This window comes from Xiphophorus couchianus, chromosome 20 (genome assembly GCF_001444195.1).
Source record: "Xiphophorus couchianus chromosome 20, X_couchianus-1.0, whole genome shotgun sequence".
Lineage (NCBI taxonomy): Eukaryota > Metazoa > Chordata > Actinopteri > Cyprinodontiformes > Poeciliidae > Xiphophorus > Xiphophorus couchianus.
The window spans coordinates 17,256,321-17,282,858 of NC_040247.1; the positions used below are offsets into that span (position 1 = coordinate 17,256,321).

The window sequence follows — 26,538 nt, forward strand, 5'->3', positions numbered from 1 at the left end:
ACTCTGTCGCTAGAATTGCCCTAATTTCTAACAGAATAAATCCCAGTGAACATCTGGATTTCTAGTGGCAGCCCAGCATCAAATCTTGAAGAAGACAAGTTACTCTGTTCTGTGCACCATAGTTTTTTGGGGGGTTTTCAGCGCTAGTGGGTCATATTTTTTGCGACAGTAGGCAGACAGGAAAGAGGGTGAGGAGAGGGGGGAGGACATGCGACAAAGGTCGCCGGGAGTCGAACCCACGACGTACGCATCGAGGACTAAGGCCTCCAAACGTGAGGTGTGCTAACCCCCTGCGCCACCACAGCACACCTCATGTGCACCATTGTTTCTCATTTTTTGGACTTTCATTCCACCATCACAGCTACAAAAAAGTCAGAAACCAGGGTCTTTCGGTAAAAGCTTGCCGCAAAGCATCACACTTCATCCACAGGCTTGCTTTCTTTCCATAATGCATCCTGGTGGCGTGTCTTCCTTATGCAAGCAATGACCATGGACTCAACCATCCAAATGATTTGAAAGAAAATGGGATTCAGCAGACCAGGACACCTTCTTCTATTGCTCCTTGAGCTGACTGTAATGTTCAACTGGATGATTTTGATGGGAGACAGTCGGACCAGGAAAAGAGCCTCAGATGCAAAAACCAAAAAAAGAGAAGCATGCACATTGCACATGATGAACCACAATGTCAGCCATATTCATCAGGCTCAGGCATAAAAATATTGACATTTTTGGTCTATATCCAAGAAAACTTTAATTCAATCTGGAGAGACTCAGACGGAGATGAGAAGACAATTAGAAGAGTTTATTGAGAAACAGAATTTAAAGCCTTTGGCGCTCGGGCCCCGGCTGGGGATAACGGTTATTGCAGCGTTAGCGATAGGCTTCAGATGAGCATCCCCGATGCTGTTAGGAACGTCATCCCCCAGGGCCCGGCACTGGTGGTGGAGGTTGAAGAAGGGTGCGGGCCTCAGGACCGGGCGAATGGAGGAGAAGGGGTGGTGGTGGGTTGAGCTCGGCTGGAGAGCGAAGGACGCCATGAATGAAGGTCCTTATCAGCTGGGACTTGGTCGATGATTGGACGTGACGTGGCTTGGTCCGGCGTTGATAGGTCGACGATTGTGGGCAGGTCGCTTCAATTAACGGGTCCCGGTGGGGATAAAAGAGTCTTCCAGTTTGAATTTGCGCCTAGGCTTCATCTCTTAATTGCTGAGAAACTCAAAAGAGCTTTTTCAAACTTATAAAATACCTTATAACGAACTTAATATGCTATAGAAACACATGACAAAGATTTTAATAACATTCTAATTCAAAGTTTTTGTGTTTGTCTCAGAACATTTTTGTCACAACTTCAGCCAGAATATAAAAAACATTAAATTCTCAGAGAACAAGAACTTGCAGCCTTTTGCGACTTGCAGCCAGTGTAAAATATGTTCTATGTTGAAAGAAGCAAGGGGAGAAGAGAAGATGAAAAAGAAACCTGTTGCACTGTTTGCTTTTAGAAAAAGAGGACAGGAGCGCTGTAAAAAGACCTGTGCTCACTGCACCATGTACCTGGGGCATAATGAGGACAGCATGATGCAGTCAGCTGCTATGCTGGGGGCGAGGGAGTCCTGGTGCTCAGTGTAGGGCGAGAGCACAGAGCACATACCCCTCTGTCCGGGACGTAAAACAATGACCCAATTTTTATTATGTGAAGAGAATATAAAGAAAGTGCAAGCTGTTCACATCTGTTGAGTGCCGAACAGATGTGCTGAAACAGCAATAGTTCAATGTGCTCTGTGAAAGAGACACAAGAGAGAGAAATAAGAGGCTTGGAAGTGCAAAAGTGAAAGCAAGTAGAAGAGTAATTGAACAGGTAATTTTAAAACAATGTAATCGAAACATCTCTGAAAGATCAGGAAATATATTCTTATTTAGAAATTGTACTCTAATTTATGTCACAGTGAGAATATGAGAAATGATTGTTCATGTTTAGATGATGACTTCTGAGTCTGTGTGGAGCCAGGCTATGGTAACATGGGGTAACTTACAGCATACGACTTACCTTAAAGGTAAATTAAAACAATCAAGATTTTTTATAATTGATGCCAAAAACATTATGGTTTGCATAATAATTTCAGATATTTTCTGCATTTCTTATTGCTTTATTGATCTAAGCTGTAATTATTGTTCTTTTACAACAGTGAGTGCCATTTTCATATCAGGGCTAGGATGGCTTGAAAATTAATGAGAGAATATTTGTTGACGCTACCTGTGAAACATACACAACAAATCTGTAAAACAAATCTCAAATTATTTTCTAGTTCTTGTTTTCACAAATGATGGGAGGACTGGGGGCCAACAAAGGAATAAAAACAGAGACAGAGAGGTACAGCAACATCAGAGTGGCCTGATCCAGGAAATATCAGCCCTACTTTGTTGGATGGTCGTGATTATTTCTACATGAAAAGCCCATCTGCTCTTCCCAGAAGACTGTCTCTCGGTGTGCATCTACAGCAATAACACTATTCCCAAAGCAGCGGTCGTTAGCTCCACTCAGTGTCACACGTATACGGCCCGGCACAGCTCTGTGAAACACCCTGACATATGCATACATCAGCGGTGAACAGGCACGTACATTATATTTACACATGTTAAAAACATTATGCAGTAAAATCTGTGCTAGATGATTTCTTGTGATTTTTTAATTTAGATATATGCTTTTAATTAGAAGTCTGTTGAAAACGAAATACACAACTTTACAGGAAGGAACTAAATCACAACTCCTGTTTGTGTTGATTTTAGTTTAATTGAATTATTGCTAAATGTATATCTTACTGTGATTAGTCACTTCTTACGTTAATTAAAGGTTCGGGTTGAAGTGTGGTTATACTTGATTGATGCTAAATAAATCTTGTCTAATTATCAGACACTTTTTATATCCTCTTCATTAACTTTTTTGACTGCTTTCACATGAAAAGCATTAATATCAGAATCACTGTAGTGCTCAACAGCTGTCTGCTACCAGCTGACAAAATGCTCAGATGCTGTTTGGATGTTTTTGCCACCATGTTGTGTAATTTATGTCACTTTAATTATTTTTACACTGATCCGTTGGAGATCCCCAGAAAATGCTTTCTATCTTTTTATAAGCTAATAAACTATTACATGACAATAAATTGATCTGATACACTCAATTGGTATGTGCCACTAGAGCAGGGGTGGGCAATCCTGGTCCTCGAGGGCCGGTGTCCTGCAAATCTTAGATGTCTCCCTGGTCCAACACACTTGAATCCAATAACTGAATCACCTCCTAAGTGCAGTCAAGTTCTCCAGAGTCCTGCTAATGACCTCATTATTTGACTCAGGTGTGTTGAAGTAGAGATGCATCTAAAAGTTGCAGGAGACCGGCCCTCGAGGCCTGGAGTTGCCCACCCCTGCACTAGAGTCATGCAACTGTTAGGATGGCATTTAAGTGTACAGTTGCACATCATTTATTAATGAAATTAGTAACTCTGTGACATTAAGGCTTCTTAACTTAGTGACGACTGCACCACAGGTACAGTTTGATAATAAAATATTATTTGGTTGATCATTTTTAGGTGCAGCTGACTGTACTTCGTTGTGAGATTTATCCATTAAATTCAGAGAGGGTTCGCAGAGTGATGGACACGGTATGTATTTCAACAGCTCATATATTGGATTCTGCCGAGCCACTGAATAATCCAATCATTGTCAATTATTCACAATTTCAGAGCACATTATTCAGTTTCATCTATGAATGATGCATTTCCACGAAGCCATTTAGCACCATAGTTCTTCCTGATGTAGATATGTGAGTTTCAATGTTTAAATCCTCTGCATGAATCATAGGTGCTCTCATATTAGAGGGAGCCTCTCTGAAATTAAGCAGAGTTATGTGTGATGGATCTAAATCAGATTGCTGAAAGTTCCTAAATATAATATATTAAATTATCAATATGTTTTTATCAGTTCTGTGATTTATGGAACGTGCCACTTTCAGTTTATTGCCCGAATGATGAAATCTCCCTTTACATGAATTCAGCTTGTTGATTTTTGTCCTGATTTATTGTATGTATTCCACAACTTTCAGAAATTTCCTCCTGTAATTGATTTGTTCTGTGAACATTAGAGAGCTTGATATTCAAAAGGTGTTGTCCTTCTTATGTGCCCTGGTGATTATGACCCTTTGCCTGCCGATGCTCTCTCACCAGTGAGGCAGACATAGTAGCACTATCTGCTGTTTGGGTAACAAAAGCAGTCTTGTTCATGTTTTATTCAAAAGCAAACACTTGAGGCAAGATGCTCCTGGGCTGTAATAGGAGGATACAGCACAGTTTGGATTAATCTACACATTTAAGACAATGCATGGCAACAAAGCAAATACACTATAACAGCTAGTCTGTTGAATCATATGAATATATTTTATGACATTTTATATGTCTTCAGAGTTGCATCCTGCAGAGCTTCCACTGTTTTCCAAGGAACTAACTTTCTAAGAACCCTCTACAACTCACATTTTTTCCAAAGTAGGACCATTAGTCAAATCAGATTACCTGGGAGACTATTTTGTTGTTGCATTGCATCTGCTCTGTTCTGTTTTCATTTTCGTCTTAGACTGTGGAGAGTTGGTGTGGATGATGATGCTGTGAGCACGACGGATCCTCAGCATCAGTCGGTCTCGCAATGAATCTCAAGAGGCCTCTGAGTGAAGACTGTTGGTGTATGGCAGTCTCATGTCAGTCATGACATGCTAAATGCTCAATATCTGGGCAACAGAGACGATACGTCACAGTAACATGTACTGGATGACACCATCAGCTGTTAGCAAGCTAATCCACCTCATTTGCTTTTGCTGCTCCTCTTTAAATCTCTATCTGGTTGTTTGGTTAGAAGCCCAGAAAGAGATACTCGCCCATTATGGTCAATAGGCGTCTCCCAATTTAAACTTATTGACAATTCATACCTTCTGTTAACTTTGCAATAGGTAAGGTAAGGTAAGTTAAGGTAAGGTAAAGTAAGGTAAGGTAAGGTAAGGTAAGGTAAGGTAAGGTAAGGTAAGGTAATTTTATTTATATACATTTTCAGCAACAAATCAGTTCAAAGTGCTTTACATTAAGAAAATACAACAAAACAGCAAACCAAAAGAAAGACAAAAAGGTAAAAGTATAAAACTAGATATTGGCTCCCCATGTTTAATAAGAATAAGAATAAATAGTCCGTAATTTATGAACTAATAGAGGTTTCTCTGGATTCTTGTTTTGATAAAAAATAAATGTTGTTTCTCCATGTTTGATTCTATAAAACTAGATGGTACTTTCTAAATTTGTTCCAGATTTGTAAACTAACAAGAGTTTCTCTAGGTCTTGCTCCAATATTAAAAGTTTAATGATAGATGTTGATCTAAGCTAAGTTTCTCTAGATAAACTAATAAGATTTGTATTATACGTTTGCTCTAATTCCTGCTCTGGGTTGAGTGAAGTATAAAACTAAATATTCCTGCCCTGGACTGCTAGATAAGAATAAGTACTCCACAATTTATAAACTAGAAGAAGTTTCTCTGGGTTCAAACATTTTTTTCTGTTTTAAGTGTTGGCCTGAAGTAATAAGTACTCCACAGTTTATAAAAGTAGCTAAATGTTGTTCTCATGTAATGGGTACTCCACAATTTCTAATAGCAACAGGTTTCTTGGTTGCCAAACACAACATTTACATACAACCATTCATTTTTGTTCTACATCTTACAGTAATCAAATCAGCTTTCTGATTTGATCATAGTATTATAGTATTATAGTATAGCAACCAAACTATAAACAGCAGTTTATAGTTTGGTTGCTGGAAATCATTCCTTTTAATTTTCCAACTGGAACGCCTTTCGTCTAGTACTACAATTAGAAGTCAAAATGGTCATAGTTAATTTAGCATCTATCACACATTTCAACAGTGGCTGTTAAACCAAAACTACTATGAAACAATCTAATATTAATGCAGTCTAGGCCTGATTTCATGTTTTTTTAATCACATTCTGGGCTCTGCTGCTGCAGTGGGCAGTCATGCATCTCACTAGATCACTGAAGTTGGTTAAAATGAAAAAGAGGTCTGTGGCACAGTAGGGAATACAGGGCCTCTGAATTCAGTTTTGCTTAGTGCCTCTTGCAACCTTGGGTCACCTCTGAATGGTAAACTTGCTTGACTTTATTTATACTTTCCCCACTGAAGCTTTCAATGAGCAAAACATGATTAAATCCAGCGGGTCATCGTGTTTCTGGGCAACAGTTCAGGCCCTTATGCGTAAATTAAGAGCCTGTATGTAGTAAACAGGTCACCATGGAAAAACCATGAGGGAAATGTTCAAGGCTAAATACTTGAGTCACATAAATTTTTCTACAAGTACACCCAAACTGTCCAGATGGCACTACAGACTTCCCTCTAACTGTTTATAAGATCCAGGCTTTGCTTGTCAAGCGTTTTGACGGCGTATGAAGCCATGTGACTCACTCCATCTCCTTCTCCTTCCCCGCTTACGTCTGCCTGTCACTGTCTCAGTGTTTCTGTGAAACATGATCCGTTGGTGCGATTGCTCTTCACCCTCTGTGTGTGCCTGCACACCTCTGCCAAGCCACCAGACAGCCCGGCTGCAGCCACAGATGGGGGAGATGGGGCCTCGCCTGTGAGAGCGTCACAGAACTTCGCCTCCTCGCTTCAACTCAATCTGTGCCCGTATAACGCCAGCGCGGCCGGGCCTGGAGCCAGATCCGCCCTCATATCTGAGATTGTCACCTCACAACACCAGCAGCACAGCAACACAATTCGACATTGTGACACATTTAGACGGCAGTCTGCGTTCTTACCACCTGTCAGTTTGCCATCCTCTGCCTTCATGTTCTACGTTGCCCAGACGGCGAGGGGAATTTTAGGTTGATGCAGTTATGTTTCCTATAACTGCCTTCCCTCTGAGGTGAAATATACTCATCTGTATTAACCACCTGCTGTTGTCACCAAGGGGCAGACTTTGTAACCTTTCACACAGCGGGGCTGGTTCACCAAAAGGTCTGACAGGCTATAGATTATGCACAAACCAGGCAGTTAGAAAGGACAAAGAAATTATGTGGAGAATGCATCCAGCGGGCAGCACAGAAATGCCACACATTCCCATGCCCCAAATACATATCTTTGTGTAATACTATCATCAGCTGGGCAATAAAATGTCTAAAAAGATACACCTCATCTTATTTGTAAAGGGCACGGTTTACGCAGCAAATCTTTAAAACCTTACGAATGTGCAAAATAATTATGCGGTCACAGGCCGTTTGGTATTTACTGTCAAACTCACCAGCCAGCCAAGATAAAGAACCGTATCACAGTGCAGAAAGCTATTCATGGTGAGAAAGAGAACTGCGTCCTGTGGTTTACTCCCACTGATGGGGAAGATACAGATAGAAGCTCGGGCAGACCTCAGGCTCTTAATAGCACATCCATAAATTACCACAAGACAAGGGCAGTCTCTAAGGAGTCCCAGATGCAGGGTTTCGCTAAAATTACACCTCGTTTATCAACTCCTTTATTTCCAAGCTGTGTGCCTTTCACCAGGAATCCTTCCACTGTTGCTCTGAATCCTCCTCTTACATCACTTCCCTGGGAGCCCTCGATCTGTGTGCTCATGACTGTACTGTACTTCATGCTGTTTTGTCATTATTACAGTAAATGCTCACAAAGTTGACAAAACTGAGCATCAGAATGAGGAAGAAAGAAGATTTAAGTAACTTTGAACGCTGATCTGTGGGAGTTTCACACAATCTTATTTCTGGAGAGTGGTTTGAAATGGAGCAATGGGAAGCAGTTGTGTGGACAACAATATCAAAGGTCAATTTCAAAGGTCAGAGGAGAATCTGCAGACTGCTTTGACGTGACACATTACAACCGAGGTATTTTACCAGGAAATACCTCGGTATGTATGTAGAATACCAACTCTGAACGCGCAACATGAAGGAAATGGGCAACAACACCACACCAGCTGTTTCTCCTGTCTGCTAGAAGATGAAAAGTGTTTGCACAACCTCACCAAAATTGGAGGGAAATAGATTGAAAAAACATTGCCTGGTCTGATGAGCCTCAATTTCAGCTGCAACAGTCAGATGGTAGGACCAGAATGTGGGATAAACAACATGAAAGAATGGATTCAGCTCGCCTTGGATGAGCAGTTAAAGCTGCTGCCGTCGGCGCAGGGGCGTGGCGGATGCTATCATGTTAAAATATCTGACACCTTGTCGACTCTATGCCACTTAAGATTAGAAGAGTTTCTGTTTTAACCATCCAGTTACCTTGACACTTGACAGAACTGTATAAAAGAATGCCTCTGGAAGCCTGTTGGCTACTCACAGTGGGAAGCAGACAGCCACAGGCATGGTTACATCATAATCTTTGGTTTAAAAGTGATCTGAATCCAATTATATTTCTAGGAGGGTCAAAGTATGTTCCTTTCTTTAAAGAAGCGTATATCTGGAACAGGAGGCTGTTGCAGCTGAAGTGTGGTGAAGCATGCTTTTGAAGTGAGCGAGAAAGACTTTGTCCTCTGGCTGGCTGAGTCAGGATGATGATGTCTCTGCCTTAATGATTTCGAGCATGCATATTTGTGGATATTTACAAATCTCATTTCCAAAGGACACACTGTCTCCTCTTCACAATGACTTGGAACTGCACTGATGTAGAAACTACATTACAGCCAAGGATTCGGAGAGCCAATTAGCAGAGATTTCCTCGTATCGGCCTGAATGAGCCAAAAGGAGCAGAGCGTAATCAGGCTGTCGCTAGTCATCCTGTCAGCCAGTCCCAAGTGCAACATCTGTACCACGTTTGCCTCTGACAGGACCATTGCCAAAGTGTAAATTACAGGGGAAGAGAAAGAGATTCTCTAAATTAGATCACTCAGGCACATTTGTGTCAGGTAAACAGATCCTCCTGTGAAACTGATACTCATTAAGTCCCAGTGTTAAGATCTTGCAAAGGGTAATTGCGAGGGGTATTTAAGTCTAAGTGGGCTGTTATAATATTTCACACTCGTAGCTTAATCCTGTTTTCTGTCTTCTCTCTCCAGCCCACAGTAGCTGCAAGAATCACCTGATAGAGTCTGTAAATGGCCATCTTATAGTAAAAGCGATAAAATTAATCACATACGCATACCTGGATAGAGACATCACTGTAGGAGCCTCCTATGACCCCAGAGATAGCGAGAGGGACGTCATCGTGAATGGCGTAGGAACCATCGGGGCATGTGTACTCGCTGTCGTCCACTTTGGTGAGGGAGGCCCTGACAAACTCCAGAGACTGCTCCAGAGCGTAAGTGTCCTTGGAACAGGTGTCCAGTATGTGGGCTCCAAGTTTGATCCCAGGAAGGATCCGCTCATCCCTGTTGATTTCATCCAAGGCCAGCAGCATAGCCTCTAGTCTCTGGATCCCTCTCTGTGAGTTGATCTTCCCACAGTCTTCCAACCCCTCACCTTTCTGATGCACAGGAAACAAGCCGCCAATCATTAGATCTCCTTCCAGGGTGATCTCCTTCTTGGAGTCTGTGTTATAAGCCACCACAGGCAGGCCGTGTGTTGCCCGGGTAAAGACGGAAACGCATAAGCAGAGCAGGCTGAGATGGGACAGCCAGAGGGGTCGGGGCACGGGGCGCACCCCCCACATGGGGTATTTCCCCAATGACATGTCCCTGGAGAAAACAATGACACTGTCCTCCTGCCTGTGGGGTCTGCTCAGGGGCTGGTCAGAGCTGATGATGGTACCACTGACAGAAAAAAAATCTCAAAGGCGCAGCAGCACCAGCAAATCTCAAAGCGCAGTTGTTTTTATTCTGACAGAGGCCATGTACAGCATCGCCGCCATCCCTTTCGTCCGTCTCTTCTTCTGAGCGTTTGTAGATTACAGCCTGCAGATCAAACAGAGAGAGTTTCAGTCAGAGCTTTGGAGTTGAAGAACAATGATCCCTTTGTCTCACAGACACTGTGTCTGCCAGAGACAGACTCATTCAGTGGAAACATTTTACAACATCTGCATGAGTAAATCAATATTTCTGTGAATTATGCAGTTTGGTGTGACAGGAGGAATAAATGAGGGTGTATTTGTAAACTTACATATCACACATTAATCTACTTTAAATAGACACTTTTTTTTCTCTGCAGTCTTGACTACTATAAATCCCAAACAAGTTAAACGTTTTCTTTTGTTTTGTTTTTTACAAAGAAAATATAAGTCTTTTTCACATTTGTATTCAGCCCAATTTACTCTGATATCCTTTCGTAAAATGCCAAAACCAACCTTTAGAAATCACCTTACTAGCCTGCAGAGAGCAAATGTGTGTGATTTTTTTCTCTGTATAAATCCAGCTGTTCTGTGAAGGTGTCAAAGGTTTGTTAGAGGATTTTGGTGAACAAACAGCATCATGAAGACAAAGGAACACAGAAGAAACCCAGAGACAACATTGTGGAGAAACTAAAAGAATAGTTTTAGTTTATTGAACATCACATATGGGGTGCAATTTCTAAAGTCACACAGTAAGAAATTAACAGCAATATTTAGGTTTATATAGCCTAAGTAAAAAATGCAAAAGTTCATTTTTCAGTCACATTTAAACTTATTTATACATTTATAAATGTCAAAGTTCCAAACTAAATATTTAATTCACAAACTATTTAACTTTTAAATTAAATATTTAAATAAAAACATAAACTAGCTAAACATAAGCTAGCTAAATTCCAAACTAAATGCTTAAGTCTGAGCTAAACATTTAGCTTTAAAACTCAATATTTTGTTTACATGTGAAATATTTAGCTCCAAATTAAATATTTATTTTGCTAATTAAATATTTAGTTTCAAACTAAATATTTATTTTCCAAACTAAACATTTAATTTTCCAGCTCAATACTTAGCTTGTTAACTACATACTTAGGTTGCTGTAAATATTTAGCTCATAGCTCAACATTTAGGTCCAAGTTAAAATGCAGCTAATATAGAAATGATACCTCGAATAAGCGGAAATGGAATTTCATAAACTCAGCAGAACTGAATCGCTTCAATCGTTGCTCAAGTACCATTTGTTTTAATATATTAATCGATTCGTTTCCTCTTGACATGTCCAACGTGTTAGCTGAAAACATAGGCTGTGCCATTTTAGCAGACATTTACTAGGCTAAAATGTTGTTATAGAGACTGTACTTTGCATAGCAACATTAATAGGTTTTGACAGAAGCTTCAGAGTTCTGTCAACTCAAAGGTCAAAGTTCAATGCTAGTATGCTAAAGAAAGCACAAACATTCCCTGGATGGTTTTCTGGAGTCTTTGTAATCTTTGCAAATGGCCAGTTTAAGAAGACCTGTGTCGTATTTTAATTGTTGGCTTCTCCTCTCGCTGCTTTATTGGGTCTGTGACCTCATTTCACTTTTCTTCTAAGGAAGATGATTGCACAACTCTTTTATGATCACATGACTGAACACTCCCTCACTCCTGTACTACAACAAGCTGCAGCCGTAACAAAACGTATCCTCAGGGAATTTTTTTGTCATGTCACATCAACTGTTTACCGTCTTCCAAACACAAATACTTCATGTAAAACAAAGAGAAAAATTAAATAGAGAAAGAAGAAGGTAAATTACTAAAATCAGCTCCAAGCAAAAAAAAAAAAAAAGCAATGAGTAAATATATAGAAAAACACCTCGTATTCAGTACTAGAGATGGTAGAAAATCTATGATTCTGTGGCCCATTTATCTTCCAAAGGATCCAAGAACCTTGTCCATGGTATTATGGACTATTTAAAATTTCAGGCAATTTTAACAAAACTCTGGTGGTCTCTACTAGAAAAAATAACATGGGTCAATATTAGATATTTGTTTATTTCAAATTTAAGGTTTCTAAATGGTTCAATGTCAGTTTATATTGCTGTAATGGAACTTCATATAGGATTTTACACAACTTTACCAAGGTTGCCAAAGGGCATTGCCTACAAAAAAAGCACTCAGTTTATTTTTTTCTGAAAATCAATATGATTTATATGAACAGCACATACACGTCCTAAATTCTTAAATAAATGTGTCTCATTTTGTTCATCTCCATAATTTCAACTGAGCTCTTACCTCTGGGACTCTTTCGGAGTGTTTTAATTGTAAATCCAACCCATGATTGACACCCAGGTATGATATGAAGACTACAGGTGAACAGCAGCTATAAATAGCCAGAGGTTTGCATTGCAGTCGTGAATAATGAGAGCTGTTCTGCTGATGATGGAGAGAAAAACCCCAATTATCTATATGTGCGCTGATGCTAGAGGAGATTTTCATATGAGCGTGTTGTAACAGGGTTTTATACGTGCTCCCACTTAAGAATGCATATTTGTTCTCTCACAAACCCACCAGAAAGAAAGCTCACACACACTGTGTACATAGTTTTAGTTGTAAATCGGGGATTTATGCTGCTAGTCCCCGGTGTCAGTCGCCACAATTCTCAGAGGCTTAATTAGACAGAGTGTTAAGAAGTTTATCTGAGTAAATTATCAAGCCAGAACGGTCTGTCTTGTATCCTTTTTACCCCAACAAGGCAAAGAGGTTGACAAGTAGTAATTAACTGTATTGATGGGAGATTATGAAAATAGAGCAGAGCGATAATAATGGCTGTATTTCTCTCTCTTTCCATTTAAAAAATATAGACTTACCAATTACAATAACATAAAACACTCAGCAGGAGTCAGAGTGCAATTCTTTGGGATTTCTCTGTCTTTCTCTCTCACCTCCCCAGCCCCCTCTTTTTTTGCACTGTTGTTTCCATGGAAACATGCCAGGAGATGGAGGGGATGAAGAGAAAGTGGAAGACAGACCAGGACAAGTGGGCCAGCCCGATCATGCATGGTCCACGGTCTTGTGGGAGAGCTGGGAACCCTGACCAGAGTGAGGAGACTCCTACCAAGACTTTTTGCTTTCTAAAAAGCAGGCAGCCCCAAGCGTAACAGCTGAAAAATGCAAACCTCTACTTAGAAATGTTTAGATATTAAATTGCAACACAAATGTGGTCGCTTGTCCTTGTTATTCAAACAATGAGAGTTTGAGGGGAAAAAAAAACTTCTATATGTAAATAGACAGATGTCACATGACGCATTTCTTGTCTGAGGCGTTTAATATTAGAAGATTGTTTATTCGCTCTGCTCAAAATAACAGCGTGGATCTTAGACTTTCCCGTTTGCTCTCTCAGCCGCTATTCAACAAGTGAAACTCCTCTTCAATAAACCGCACGTTCATATCAGGTTTAGTCACACCTATGGCCTGGTGTTATAAATAAACACTGATGACAACAATTTAACATGACTATAAAACCAGTTTAATGCTGCAGGACTGTGTTTTCTCACAGAATGGCTCAACAGCGTATGAAACCGCACGAGACAAGTAATAAAATCCCAAAGTGGGAGCTGCAAATGCAGGTGTTTTAAACAAAACAAAACTCATATTGGCAATAACACTTCATCCTGCAAGTGGATTCATTTTCTACATTGTCTTTGTCCACTACTCTTCTTTAATGTCAGTAATGATACAATTCAAACTGGGAAATTCATCCGTGACTTTGCTTGGTTTTGTTTTTTACACGTTTGAATATTTAGAGGACAATTCAGCTCAAATCTGAAAACACAGAATCCTTCAAACCTGTTCATACAGCTAAACTTTATGCTTCACTCTATCACATAAAATCCAAATAAGAAGTCTACGGTTGTGACAAAAGGTGGTGAAAAAATGGACTGAATAGCAAAACGCTATATGCATCGAAATATGTTAGCCTTCAATGGAGAAGATATCTGGAGAAGTTGCCTGGCTTAGACCACACAATAAGAATTTAAATCTCTTCTCTGTATGTTGTCTTTTTATCCAGTACCTGTTGGGTATTGTTTCTAGCCCATTTTTGATCACTCAGCCTGTGTGTGTGTAAATCACATCGGCGAACAGTAATATTTACACTCGACAAATCTCACCCAGGATTTGGTGTGCGCGCTCAAACTTTAAAGAAAAACAATGCCTCTTATTCTTTTTCTTTCTCCCCTTATCAAGCCATCTCCATATGGCCTTTTTTAATTCAACAGAGAGTAAAGCCTGCCAGCATTTTACACACTTCAAACTAGACTGTGTGAGGGAATTGGGAGGGAGGGGGTAAAATTACAAGAAAAGATGGCAGATGTGAGAGGAACAGGGAGGAGGATGACAGTGTGGGCAGCAGCGAAAGAGGAATAAGGCTAAGGTTTGAGAAGGATGCTGATTTTTTTATGACACTCATTTTCCGTTAGGAGTTGAAGTGCAGCATTAATATGGTAATATCCCCCCAGGCGACAGAAAGTGTTGAAGAGTGGAGGTCATCCGGGGTACGTGTGCAGCCATAAGCCTGGATGAGCAGGTAGGAGATCCCAGGTGAAATGAGTTGGAGCGTCGCTGAGAGGAAGCAAAGGTAATGGAAGTCAGGCTTCCCTAAAATCACATTTCCAGCTGACAAAGAGAAGGGTCCCTGGTGGTGGGGGTGGGAATGCTCTGAAGATGATCGTTTGTAAAAGGAAGGAAGGCACAAAAAGTACACACGCGTACACGCACACGTTGCCACGCACAAACAATAAATTAAATTCAAGTTGGAAGCACCTGAAGAAAATTAAACTTGGTAATGACCTTTGAATATTTAAATTGGTTTAATTTTCATCAGGATGTTTTTCTCTACCTGAAATCTCTCTGGTCGAATCAAATGAAACCACCAAAATCAGAGATTTGTTTGTGGAAACTGAGCCATTTATACACCATTCCACCAAATGCTTCTCACAACACACATTTGTGTATTTACAGGGGTGGTAAGCAGTTCATAAAATATCATTTGCAGAAAATGTTGCAAGATTTTCAGACAGAGCATACGTTAAAGCAAATTTGCTAATGGAGTAAATATTGATTCTGAAATGGTTTGTATTGGTAGCATTTTCCAAAGTTACAGCTTTTATGAGGACCTGGTTTATACCAGGCAAGGGATTTGCAGTGGTAAGTGGTGAGTTTTGCATGTTAAAAGACCAAAAACATTGCAAAGATGAGCAAATATCTGTTTTGTTTTTTTATCTGTCTTTTAAACATGTTGCACATTTTTGGGGTGCTTTGGTGACGCAGGGGTTAAGCACAATCCACATAAGAAGTCCTTAGTCTTCAACACGGCCATCGCAGGTTCGATTCCTGGCCTGGTGACCTTTGCTGCATGTCTTCCCTCTCTCACATTAGCCTACTTTCCTGTTATAGCAATTTCAAATAAAGGCCACTAGAGCCAAAACAAAAAACATGTTGCCCATTTTTATTTAGGTTTTTGATATTATGTTTCCAAAGATAGATGATTTAAGCTGCAAATCATAAAATGTGCCAATGAGAATTGAGAGTTATACTAAGCAGGTGCATATGTATGTCTGTCCAACATCCCACCAAATTACTATTTTTATTGGAAAAGAAAATCTCTCGTGGCATAAGCTAACATTGCTAAACATGGAATGACTGGTATAATAGTTGCTCTAATGTTTCTGGTCTGACAAGTGAATGTAATTTCTGGTCATTTTATGCTTTCAACACATTCATAATTGGCAGGCAGTAAAAGGCTGGAGCTTAGCCATAAAGAAACATAATGTCGTAATTGTCAAAATTGCAACTTTAGGTTTGGTGTAACCACAGACAGGAACTGCACAAAAACTATGGACATGTGTTTTTTTGGTCAACTAGCAATGCTTCTTGGCAAATCTGGAAACAGGTGTTTTAGGAGCAGTAAGAAACATTGTTATAAAAAATGACATTAATCAGTCAAAAATACATTCCTTACTTTTTTGCTAAGTTTAGTTACTTGCTGTTGTGAGCACAGCACACTTTTTCACTCAATGTCACTTTTATCTCCTTAACTTCCACTCATGCACAGGAAGATTACGTAAACTTCATGCAGAAGGACCCCAGGTGATTATTAAAACCCAGAACCTTCTTGCTGCAAGGCAACTGTGCTACCAACTAGTACATTGCAACCCCTTAGTAAGATTATCAATTGATTGTCCACATATGTTCGTCTAAAGACTGATTATCAAATCCAGTTGAAATAATGGATAGCACCTAAACACAGCACCTGGTAAGGATGTGGAAAACAAGACTTTCTTCATGACTTTTTTCATAATTATAAACTGACAAAAATGCAGAAAAATTTAATCTTTGATTCACTTTTAAAAAAATCTCCCATTGCATAAATTATACGTATTTCAAGGCATTTTGACAATTGGGAAGGTTGTGGATCAATACTCTTAAAATATGTTTTGAAGTGAACCACTCTACTGGGAGCAGACATGTTAACACTTCATTTTAAGACTAGAATGTATCCGTGTTATTTCTAAAACTCCTTGATCTTGTTCATGGTGGAATGGGGCTGCTGTCAACGAGGAAGAGGTGGAGGCCCTTTGTAACCACTTGATATTACATACTTTTGGGCTCCAGTGACACAAACAAAATCACATCCATTTCTCAAAAGCTTTTTATGATACATTTAACTTTTACGAATCAACAAAGATTTCTCTGATAGCATCTGAGAAATCTGGAGCATACTTAAGCAACCAGATATTTATATCTAGGTATAATAAGGGACAATAGGCAGACTCAGTGATAAGCAGTGCAACATCATTAACATGACGAAACATCTTCTACAAACACAAACACTGACCTTTTCCTGTGAGGCCATTTAGGAATCTACCAATTAGAGAATGAGGTGGAAGTTAAAGGTTAAACTTGATGGATATTTTGAGACATTCTGGAAAAGAGTGCAAGACGATCAAAACGTAATAAATAAATTACTAGCTGAATAAAAATTATTTATAAAAATGATGACTTCAAATAAATTATTCATATATATCTGCATATTTTCAATGCCTTGTAAAAACTAGGCAATAATAAATGTGAAATTTATTACATTTTCATTTACATTTTAGTACTAAATCAATTACGTCATCATCATTATGCTGCACTCTTACACCATTTGTAACTTTGAACTCTCATATATGAAGTCTAGCGTCTGATTGGCTAAATGTCACAAAGAGTCAAATTCAGACCAATCAAATTCATTTGGGCAATTCCACAATGACATTATGTGCTGCAGCATGCATGTATGAAATTGATGCTTTTCTACATACAATGCATGTATTCATTAATGTATATTTTTAGAATCCTAATTATTAAATTTTTTTTTTTTTTTTTATTGAACATTGTCTTAGACCTCTGGATTCTTGTGGATGATTGTTTGTATTTACATGTGAGGAACGTGTCTGTTCCTTCAGAGAAATGATTCTCCCCATTCAGGATGTGGCAGCATATATTGATAAAACTACTTACTATCAAACTACTAAAATATTAAAATGTTAAAAAATAAATGAATTTGTTGAGAACTTCTTAAATAACACTGAATACCTCTTCACATTGATTTAATTTGGCAGTGTACAGATAAAAACTGCTCTGATTTGAATGATAAAATAATTTAGCACACAGCTGCTATCGTTCTATCCAGGCGTCCTTCTAGAGTCCAAAGGATCACATAAAAACTTATAGCAGGTCAGATTTGGCCCTCTGGCCTTCAGTTTGACACATCTGATCAAAGGTACAGCAAATTTTATGCTGTGCCGCCATCTTTATGTTTATATCCTCCTGTCCTCGCAGGTTACTGGCTGAGCTCTACCTCTCTCTCCTCTTTCTTCTTCAAACACCTGCTGACGGGAATCCCTTCTTTAGGTTCTCACGTTACCACTTGACTCATTAAACAGCCATTCACTCTCTTTCTTGTCTGAACACTCGTTACTGGGAGCCCAGTGATTGCCCTGAAATGTGGTGCTAAAGTGAGACTCCTTTGTTTGAGAAGGTTTTGTTGCAGCTTCCACCATCCCAAAAAAAAAAAAAAAGCGGCCGGAAAAATTAGGAGAAGTGCTCCAGTGTGACCAGAATACTTAATGATTTGAAGTTAAATTAGTTTACACATTAAAAAACATGAAATCATTTGGCTTTTCCGTGACAAAACTTTGCCATTTATATAACCATAAATCTGTGTGCCAGGACGGGAATTGCAGCTCGGACGGAGCTGTTTCATCTTTTTCTAATTTAGGTCTTGTATATGTAAAATGAGTTTCATTCTGTGCATAATGAGAGATATTTTTACAAGATCCCACTGTCACACGGTATCCCCTCATCTCTATTTCAGTCGGTCATTTTGTTCCTTTTAGCTGCTTTCATTTCAATTTAGCTCATCCCTGCAGTAAATAATGCATCTGGGATGCTGATCCCCAGCATCGTTCCTGAATAGATTTAAAACACATTTTATATACAGCCTGTCCTACTGGAGACTACAGTAAATGTAATGTTGATCAAAGTCATAACAAATATTTAAAAAGCAACAAATCACTGATTTTTAGCTAGGATTATTTGGTGAGTTGGTGTATTGTCAGCATTTGAGACAGTCTATGGTTTGAAAACAAAGCATACAACTTTAAATCTCTCATCATATTTTTTTGCTATTAATCCCGTTGAATCCTAACTGATGTGTTGTAGACGTGTAATTTCTGCTGAGCAAAAGGCAGGTCAAACTTGTGAATAACAAAATAAATTAAATTCTGCCTATACTGATGATAATGTCTTATGAATCCTAGATAAAAAGCACAAATACAAATGCTTGTAAAGTGCAGCAAAAGTGTTTTACATTTGTCTCATGTCACTGAGAGAAATGAAGGACACACATTAAACAGTTAGATAGTTCACAAATATCACAAAATGAAAAGAGACAGGTGGACATTATTCCTTGTAGCATTGCCTCAGTTAAGGTTTCTTTTACATTTTAATGATAAACTCTGGTGTAAGAAAAAAACTCCTATCAGTTCTCAGAATGGCAAATGCAGCCACAACGTAAACAACGACACACTCAGTTCCAAAGCTAATGTTTGAAGCACATTTTCTTTTAAATATGTTTTTTTGTTTGCTGGAGATTTGGGCATTTACAAAACGTAGAGGAAGTTATGTAGAGTTGGGGTTCATCAAGAATTGCCCAGAGGGTGAAACCTGTAAGTCCACGAAAAGCAGATGTTTGAAAACGGGATGAAAGATACTAAGTTCAGATCAATTAGTTGTTTTTTTTCTGAACATTTTAAAGGCAATCCAGTGTAACAATAATTTCTATAGATTGAATGATTCAATTTATTTGACTTGTTGAATTTTGCTTGTAACTCTGGAAAGCATGCAACGCTCCTGCTTCTGTTTAAAACTATTACTCTCATGATTCATGATCAGCATCAATAATTAGCAACACAAGCATTCATTTGTTACTAGTATTTTTAAAGCAGCTGAACTTTTTTGATCCCTTTTCAACTATAGACAGAAACATGGAGCAGCTGAAGCTGGGCGAGCCAGCAACAGCTGGTTTTTACTCACAATGTAAATTATTAGTGCAGCTTACTTAGGACTCACATTACTAATTAATGGTGAGCTTTTCTGTGCTTTCACCTGAATAAGTCCATGATCGAATGTTCCCGCTTGAGTAGCACAAGGCAGAACCCTGCTTTAGTCCAATGCATCACGCTTCTGGCTTCGTTAAGTTATCTCCAGTGACATGATCAGAAAAACAGTGTCGAGCATTTGTCCAAAGGAGCTCTGTGTGGATATTTTACATTTTAAATTGTATAGGTAATAGGAATTATAATGACAGTGTAACTATTTCCACTCCTGTGGATGCTTTAAAAATAAAGCCAACATATATTTTCAGCTGTTGGTTGCCATGGCACACCCGCAATCAGGTTGATTGGAGCAGCTGTCTTTTAGCCGTACTGTTGGAGAAACACTGCAAATTTTAAAATAAAAATAAATGCTATAGGTTCGCAGCGCACGCTAGGCTTCGCATGGATGACAAAATCCGACCAAAATGTGCATCACCTTCACATCAGTGTGTGAGTGTGTGTGTTCAGCCATATGTAAGACTAACCTATTAAGCTGTCAGGTTTGATGGGAGCAGAGCTGGTCTTCATGCAGAGAGGCAGGTGGCTAATACAGCCTCTGTGTAAAAGCTTTGAATGATGTTAACAAAACTGATGTTTTAACTTGAAACCGAAAGAGTAGAAAGGTCAAGGTTCATTTCTGCTCCAATGCTGAATATTTGTTTCTGTTTGAGTGTAGATCTAAGTGTGCAACAACATTTTTTACACGTGTGAGGAACTTTTAAACTTTTTTGAGAAAAAGTAAATAACGGTGGCATTTAAGTTTTATTTTTTAGAATAAGCCTCTTTGGTAGATAAAAACTGTAGATGCAAAAGAGTTTGTTGCCACTTCTGAAAAAGATGTTAAAAATTAATTTAAAAAGTATTTTTAGCATACTTGCACATTTTGATTAAAAAATTATTTTTGATTTATTATTAGATTTATTTAGCTGAGAAAAGAGACAGAAGATGTAATCATACAATCCTAGCACTCGTTAATTCCTAAATGCAACTGAAGTGTTTTCTTTTTGTACTGTCATTTTTGATCAACTTCTAAGAACTTCTTATTAGCAAATCCTTGACTTTCTGTTACACTGGTTTTTAAATTGACACACAAGTCATTTTTTCTCGGCCACTGGCCTATGTTAGATGTGGACAGATATTTATTTATCTTTCCAAAATGCACATCGGAGAAGATGGTAATATATATAAACAAATTTTACTGTTAGAGAACTGTAGAAAAGACCATTAGAGACTATCTATGTACCTAATATTTGGGAATGACGGCTGAATTATTATTATTTTTTGTTCTACCGTCACAAACATCAACATGTTTGTGATATGGGCTTAATAAACACTATTGGGATTTCAACTGGGACATTGTGTTTTAGTCAAATGAGACTAATATAAAACCTTCATATTGGTCTAGCTTTTCTTCTTCAAATACTTCAATTTAAATAAAAAAAAATCTGCTGGCTTCTCCCAGAAACAAGATATGGGTTGTCTTTAGAGGCATCTGGCCAGTTTGACATAAAAACGTCAGTTTGATATAAAAATCTCAAACTGGCCAGAGTTTGGCCGTTTGACAAAACTGTGGACCAAAATGCCTTCCTCATTCATGGGCATTTTGGTCCACAGACCGAAATCCTATGAGAACCTGCTGGATTATCTGAGAAGAAGACAGGAAGAAAGGAGCAGAGGGTCAAGATCCCTCTGTAAGTATGCTCCAACCTTGTTAAAAGTTAAAGACTAAGTTCTGTCTGACTGGTAGAAGGGATTGGTAGCACAGGCATCAACAAGTGATTACTACATCCTAACATGAGGTTTTCTTTGCCCTGCACTGTATGGGCTCAAATTAAAGTTTGGACATTGTCTGAAATTTTCACCATGAGATTATGCGGTTGCAATAAACAAATTCCTTAATGTATTTTACCCATCTTTACAAGTGGTGCCAAAAAAAATGGCGTTGTATCTGTAAATGATTCAGTTTAGAAGATGACGGAGTGGATAACTTCGCATTGCTTTCAAGTTCTGCCACTATGTCCGTTCCCCTGTCACACTCTTACTGTAAAACCAGCGATAAAAAGTGAAACTAACTGCAGGTGAGATCGATCTGTTTAGGGACTCCAGATGAGACTCCCACCCCATCCCCTGTCTCCTCCTGCCCTCTTCCAATCTGATTTATTCTGCGGATGACAGAGGATGGTTTCTTTGCCTTTTAGTCAGCCACGGGATGAATAATTTACAACTACCAACATCTTCAAACGTGAGCGCCGGTCTCACATATCTGTCCACTTTCTTAGTTTTAAGAAAGTGGATATCGTATAGTCATATGGTTATGTAAGACCCCTGGGAACATCTCTGATTAAACAACTCACCAATCGCTTGGTATGAAATAACTGCGCCGATCAGAGCGCGCGTTGAGCTGCGGAACATGCAGCAATGGAGCCTTTGGGAGTGAAGGAATCCTACACAAAATATTGTTTCACCATTAACAGCTTCGCGCAGCACTAATTAACAACAGAACCCCAAAATACCCGAAACTCGACCTCTTCCTGTTTATGTGCACAATTACCGCTACACTGTTCTTATTCTAATTTGCTCATCCGCGACGATTATCTACAGCGATAGCAGTTTAATTGGCTTCATTAAAATACGTAATTCCGAGGAAAAACATCGATACAGCTATTAAAAAGGCTATTTTGAATTTATTTATGAATAATGCCACTTTCCACTCAAACGATATCTAATTAACTAATTGAGTTTCTGGAAGTGTTTGGAGTCTTTTAATCACATTGATCTGGGTGATATGTAAAATGAGCGACATTAGGAGGTGTCAGGGTTAATGAGCGGTTCTGGTTCGCCTTTTTGCTTGTTTTTTTTCTGCATCACATTTGGGAGGATGTGCATATATATATATATATATGGTAGGAGGGGGAGATGTAGGGATAAAACAAAACATAAAGAAGACTGAGAAAAAGGAAGTGTAAAATAGTTTTAGAAAATATACGTGCATTCCTGCAAAGCATGCATCCGTTAACCATTTTTATCGTCTGATTCTAAATCGTCATTGAGATTTAATTTAATTTAAATAAATTCTAGCACAAGCAATGACAAAGTGGACGGATCCCATCAATTAAGAGTGATTAAGTCCTCAGCAAATCACCACCTGAAGTTCAGAAAAGGGGGAAAACAACCCGAAAATTAAACGTATTTATCATCTTCTTACCTGTGCGGGAGTCCACTCTTTCCAGCGCTGTTGTGCAGAGCATGCACAGTGTACACGGAGCGCATATCCTCCGCAGCGCTGTTTGTCCTGTTAGACTCAAAACAAGTGGATTACACTGGAGTCGGGTGAATGAGTGAAAGAGGGGGGCGAGTGTTGTTGCCTGCTGCCCCAAGTTTGAGGCGCGTACAGCTGAGCCGCACGCCAGGAGCTGTCCGCGGTGCTGAAAAACAGCCTCACTTAAACAGAGAGCGCTGCTGGATTCCTGGAGGTACCGATCCTGCCAAGAGCCCTTCAAAAGTCACATTTCTTCAGCGCGCTACAAAGCAATCGGAACAGACGCCCACTGTTTCATCCTGCAAAACAGGGCGGTCACTTTGTTGCATGCAACGCAAAAACGGAGATCAGAAATGATCAAATCACATCCGGGATTCTTCTAATCGCATCTATCTAATTTAGCGCTGGTCAAGTGGAGCATTGTTGCACAAAGTTGGATTTCACCCTACTTGCATGCAAAACCTTCTGTACCCGCCGGTTGTGTTTTCAAATATCAGTTGTTGAACAAATGTTGGGGAACCGTAAACCTAACAGACTTTTCACATCAGAACAGAGATTTCCTCACGGAGGAGCGGCCCTGTACCTCGCCTAGCTGGAGGTCGGTGCCAGATTACAACTAGTATTTCAGAGCGTAATGTAGCTTCTGTGAGGCGCTTTCTGTTTTTAAAACTCCTGGGCTGCTCCTGGAAATTAATGTCTTTCAGAGTCGTCCCCTATTTGTGGAGGAAGAGGAGGGCACAAGATTACAACAATGACTCTAGAGACTTATTATCCAGAGTGGTGTGAATCTATTTGTTGACCAGAAGACAAGTTGTGGCAGAGCACAGGAAGAGTGTGAGGTCTTTTCCAGATGGTACCGTGATGCGCCCTGGGAACTCGACCTTTTCCCCTTTCCACGGTCTTTAGCAGCTTCGGACATGCAGTGCTGGCTATACAGTGAACCTGTGTGCTGAAAGATCATTTTATTCTTTTTTCCATGTATTTAAAGTATTATTTTGTGATGTTAGAACCACATGTTTTATTTAATTTAATATGACTTTGTGTGGACTAGACTACCACAAATTAGTGAATTGTTGTGACACAGAGTGAAAAGGATGACAAGGTTTCTAAATCTTTACAAATAAACATCTGAAAAGTGCGGCGTGCTTCAGCTTAGTTGACTTACCATGTCTTACTAGATTTGCAGTTGAGACATTTATTTGAAAATTTAACCCTGCTGCAAACACGTGTTCCTCGTCCTTAATGGTGACGTTTTTAGAATAATTCTCTTCAACAAACCTCTTAGACGTTCACAGAAAATTTGTATCTAAGCTGAGTTTAAATCACACAGGGCACTCTAAATACTAAATATGTGAGATCTTAACTCACATAATTGATTTTAAACCTCAGTTTCTCCCCACCAATATGTGGATCCTTCTCAGGTATTCCGGTTTCCTTCCTCGCACTTTTCAAAAACATGAATGCTAGGCTAGTTAGTCTTGCCTTTTATTGTTGCCTTTTACTGCAATCCCACACAGATAAGCATCCAACAGATGAATGGATTTTTAATGAAGGTTATGAAATGAATGGTTGCTGGAAACAAATACATGCCACACTTTCCAGATTTCTATTCGCAGAAAATTTTGAAAACCATTCACCATTTCAATCCTATTCTTAATAATGTGCATGTTGGTCTAACATTACACACATATATAGTATGTATGTATGTATATATAAAGCCCGATTAATTACATTGAACTTTATTGGCTGTGATGTGACAAAATGTGAAAAAACTAAAGAGGTGTGAATACTTTTGCGAGGTACAGCACATTAATAGCCAACACCACAGGAGGGCAAAAACCAGCATGCCCGTGAAGCTGCGTGACACCCATGTGAAATTCACGATTAATTAAATCAGCGGCTGACCCGCCGTGTCATCGCTGTCCCTCGTCAACGCTGCTTCTCGGGTTGGCCTCTGGACAGAGGTCGGGGGGTGGTGGGATCAAAACTGAAAGCGCAACAGACATGTGGTAAGGGCATCACTCCCTGCAGACTCATCACACCTCTGCAGAAACAGACTAAGTAGACAAAATGGTACAAGTGGTTGGTTATCACAGAAACAGCTGAAGTAATATAATGTTTTCTAACAGTTATTCTTTTTATTTGGTCACAGTCTTTTTATTGAAATACCAGAGGAACATTAGAGAATTACTGATTTCAATATTCAGTTTTATTAATTTAAGCTACAAAAATATCAAACACTTAACAAAACCTTAGTGCTTAGATATGTTAGATGTCAACATCGCAAGGGGGGCTGTTTTTATTCTATACACAATAAATTCCAGTAAAATGTTAAATTTCTCCAACATAGTCAATCTTCCTCATCTTCCTCCACTGGAAGGATATGACTCACTGTTGAGAAACTTTTATAACTGTGGCTATTAATCACCATGAAAACTAATGAAGCCACACTTTAAAATAATGATCAGCCTAAAAGGATGCCACAAGCCACAACTCAGTAAAAGGATTTTGAACAATCGAATGATTTTAAAAGCAATTAGCGTCTCAATTAAACGTTTATTGTTGTAGCGGCAACTCACAAACACAGTCCTCTCAAGGCACTTTGAAAGACAAACAATTCATATCCAATTATATACATCTCCATTTGGGCGGAAATCAGCTTAAACTGATGCATGTTAGCATCACAACTGAACCGCATAGTGAGATTCATGCAGCCAAACTTAATGCTATTTATTAAAATTTATGATGTAATACCAACTGGTAAAAGTCCATCTTAGGAAGTCCAGCCAATGACTTTGGCTTGACTTTGCAGCAATTGCTCTTTCTAAGCAAACATGTGGTGACAGTGGAGAGAAACATCTCCCTTTTAGCAGGAAGAAACCTCAACTAGAACCAGATTTATGGAGGTTGAGATTACACCAAGCGATATAGAGATAGAGAGATATGCAATAAATTTTTTTTACCATCTTATAAATAAATATATATCAAAAACTGAACTTGTAAAAAAAATCTCTCACATCACATCAGAGGTTTAGGATGATTGAAATTAATATCTAAAACAGATAAAGCTCCGGACTGCATTTGTTTCAATATCAAGCCATGAAGTAAAGTGCAGGGGTTTTTTTAAATTGTATGTAAATATCTTATTTTAACCTTTCAGACAATGACAGACCAAAACAAGTTAAACTGTGGCAATACAATACAATAATATTTCACTTTACGTTATTGTGCTTTATAAGGTTTTTCAAATTCTTTGCATCAAATGCTTCAAGCATGCCACAGGAATTTGCTCCACAATGATCGCCTTAAAACAGCTGAGATTTATTTGCATAACTTTCACTAATAAATCATTAGTTCTGATTCTAGCAGCTGTCATTTTGTTCCCACCTGAACTCAAGTGAAGCAGCAAAACTAGCAATCATTCCATTGTGAAACCTTGAAAACAGTCAGCCTCCAAGAGCAAGCTTAATAACTTATGAGCAGCTCACTCGCTTGTTGCTGGCCTGTGAAAAGCGCCGCCACCCATTCTCTGTTACGTCTTTTCTAACTGCTGGGTAGCAGATAAACAAGAATGTCCTCAGACCGCAGACAAAATTATGTGCCTGTTGCAGTGGAAATCAAATCATACTTCAGGAAGAAGCTGTTTGAAATCGAGGTGCGTTCAAACCATTGTCTCTGAAAGAAGAAAAAACAGCGACAGAGTCTTATTTTGCACGTGTGAGAGACAAACTAATTATTTGTAGG

At 39.1% G+C, this 26,538-nt stretch overlaps 1 protein-coding gene across 1 annotated transcript in view; it reads right to left on the minus strand.

Moving 5' to 3' along the window:
• The window catches only part of grm2a (glutamate receptor, metabotropic 2a), a 42,288-nt gene extending 18,809 nt beyond the window's left edge, over positions 1–23,479 (minus strand). The window contains exons 1-2 of the mRNA XM_028003893.1: positions 22,741–23,479; positions 9,181–9,928 (exon numbers count right to left, since the gene is read on the minus strand). Coding sequence (XP_027859694.1) covers positions 9,181–9,708 — 528 coding nt within the window. The 5' untranslated portion in view covers positions 9,709–9,928; positions 22,741–23,479. The remainder of the gene's footprint in view (positions 1–9,180; positions 9,929–22,740) is intronic.
• Between the last annotated feature and the right edge of the window lie 3,059 nt (positions 23,480–26,538).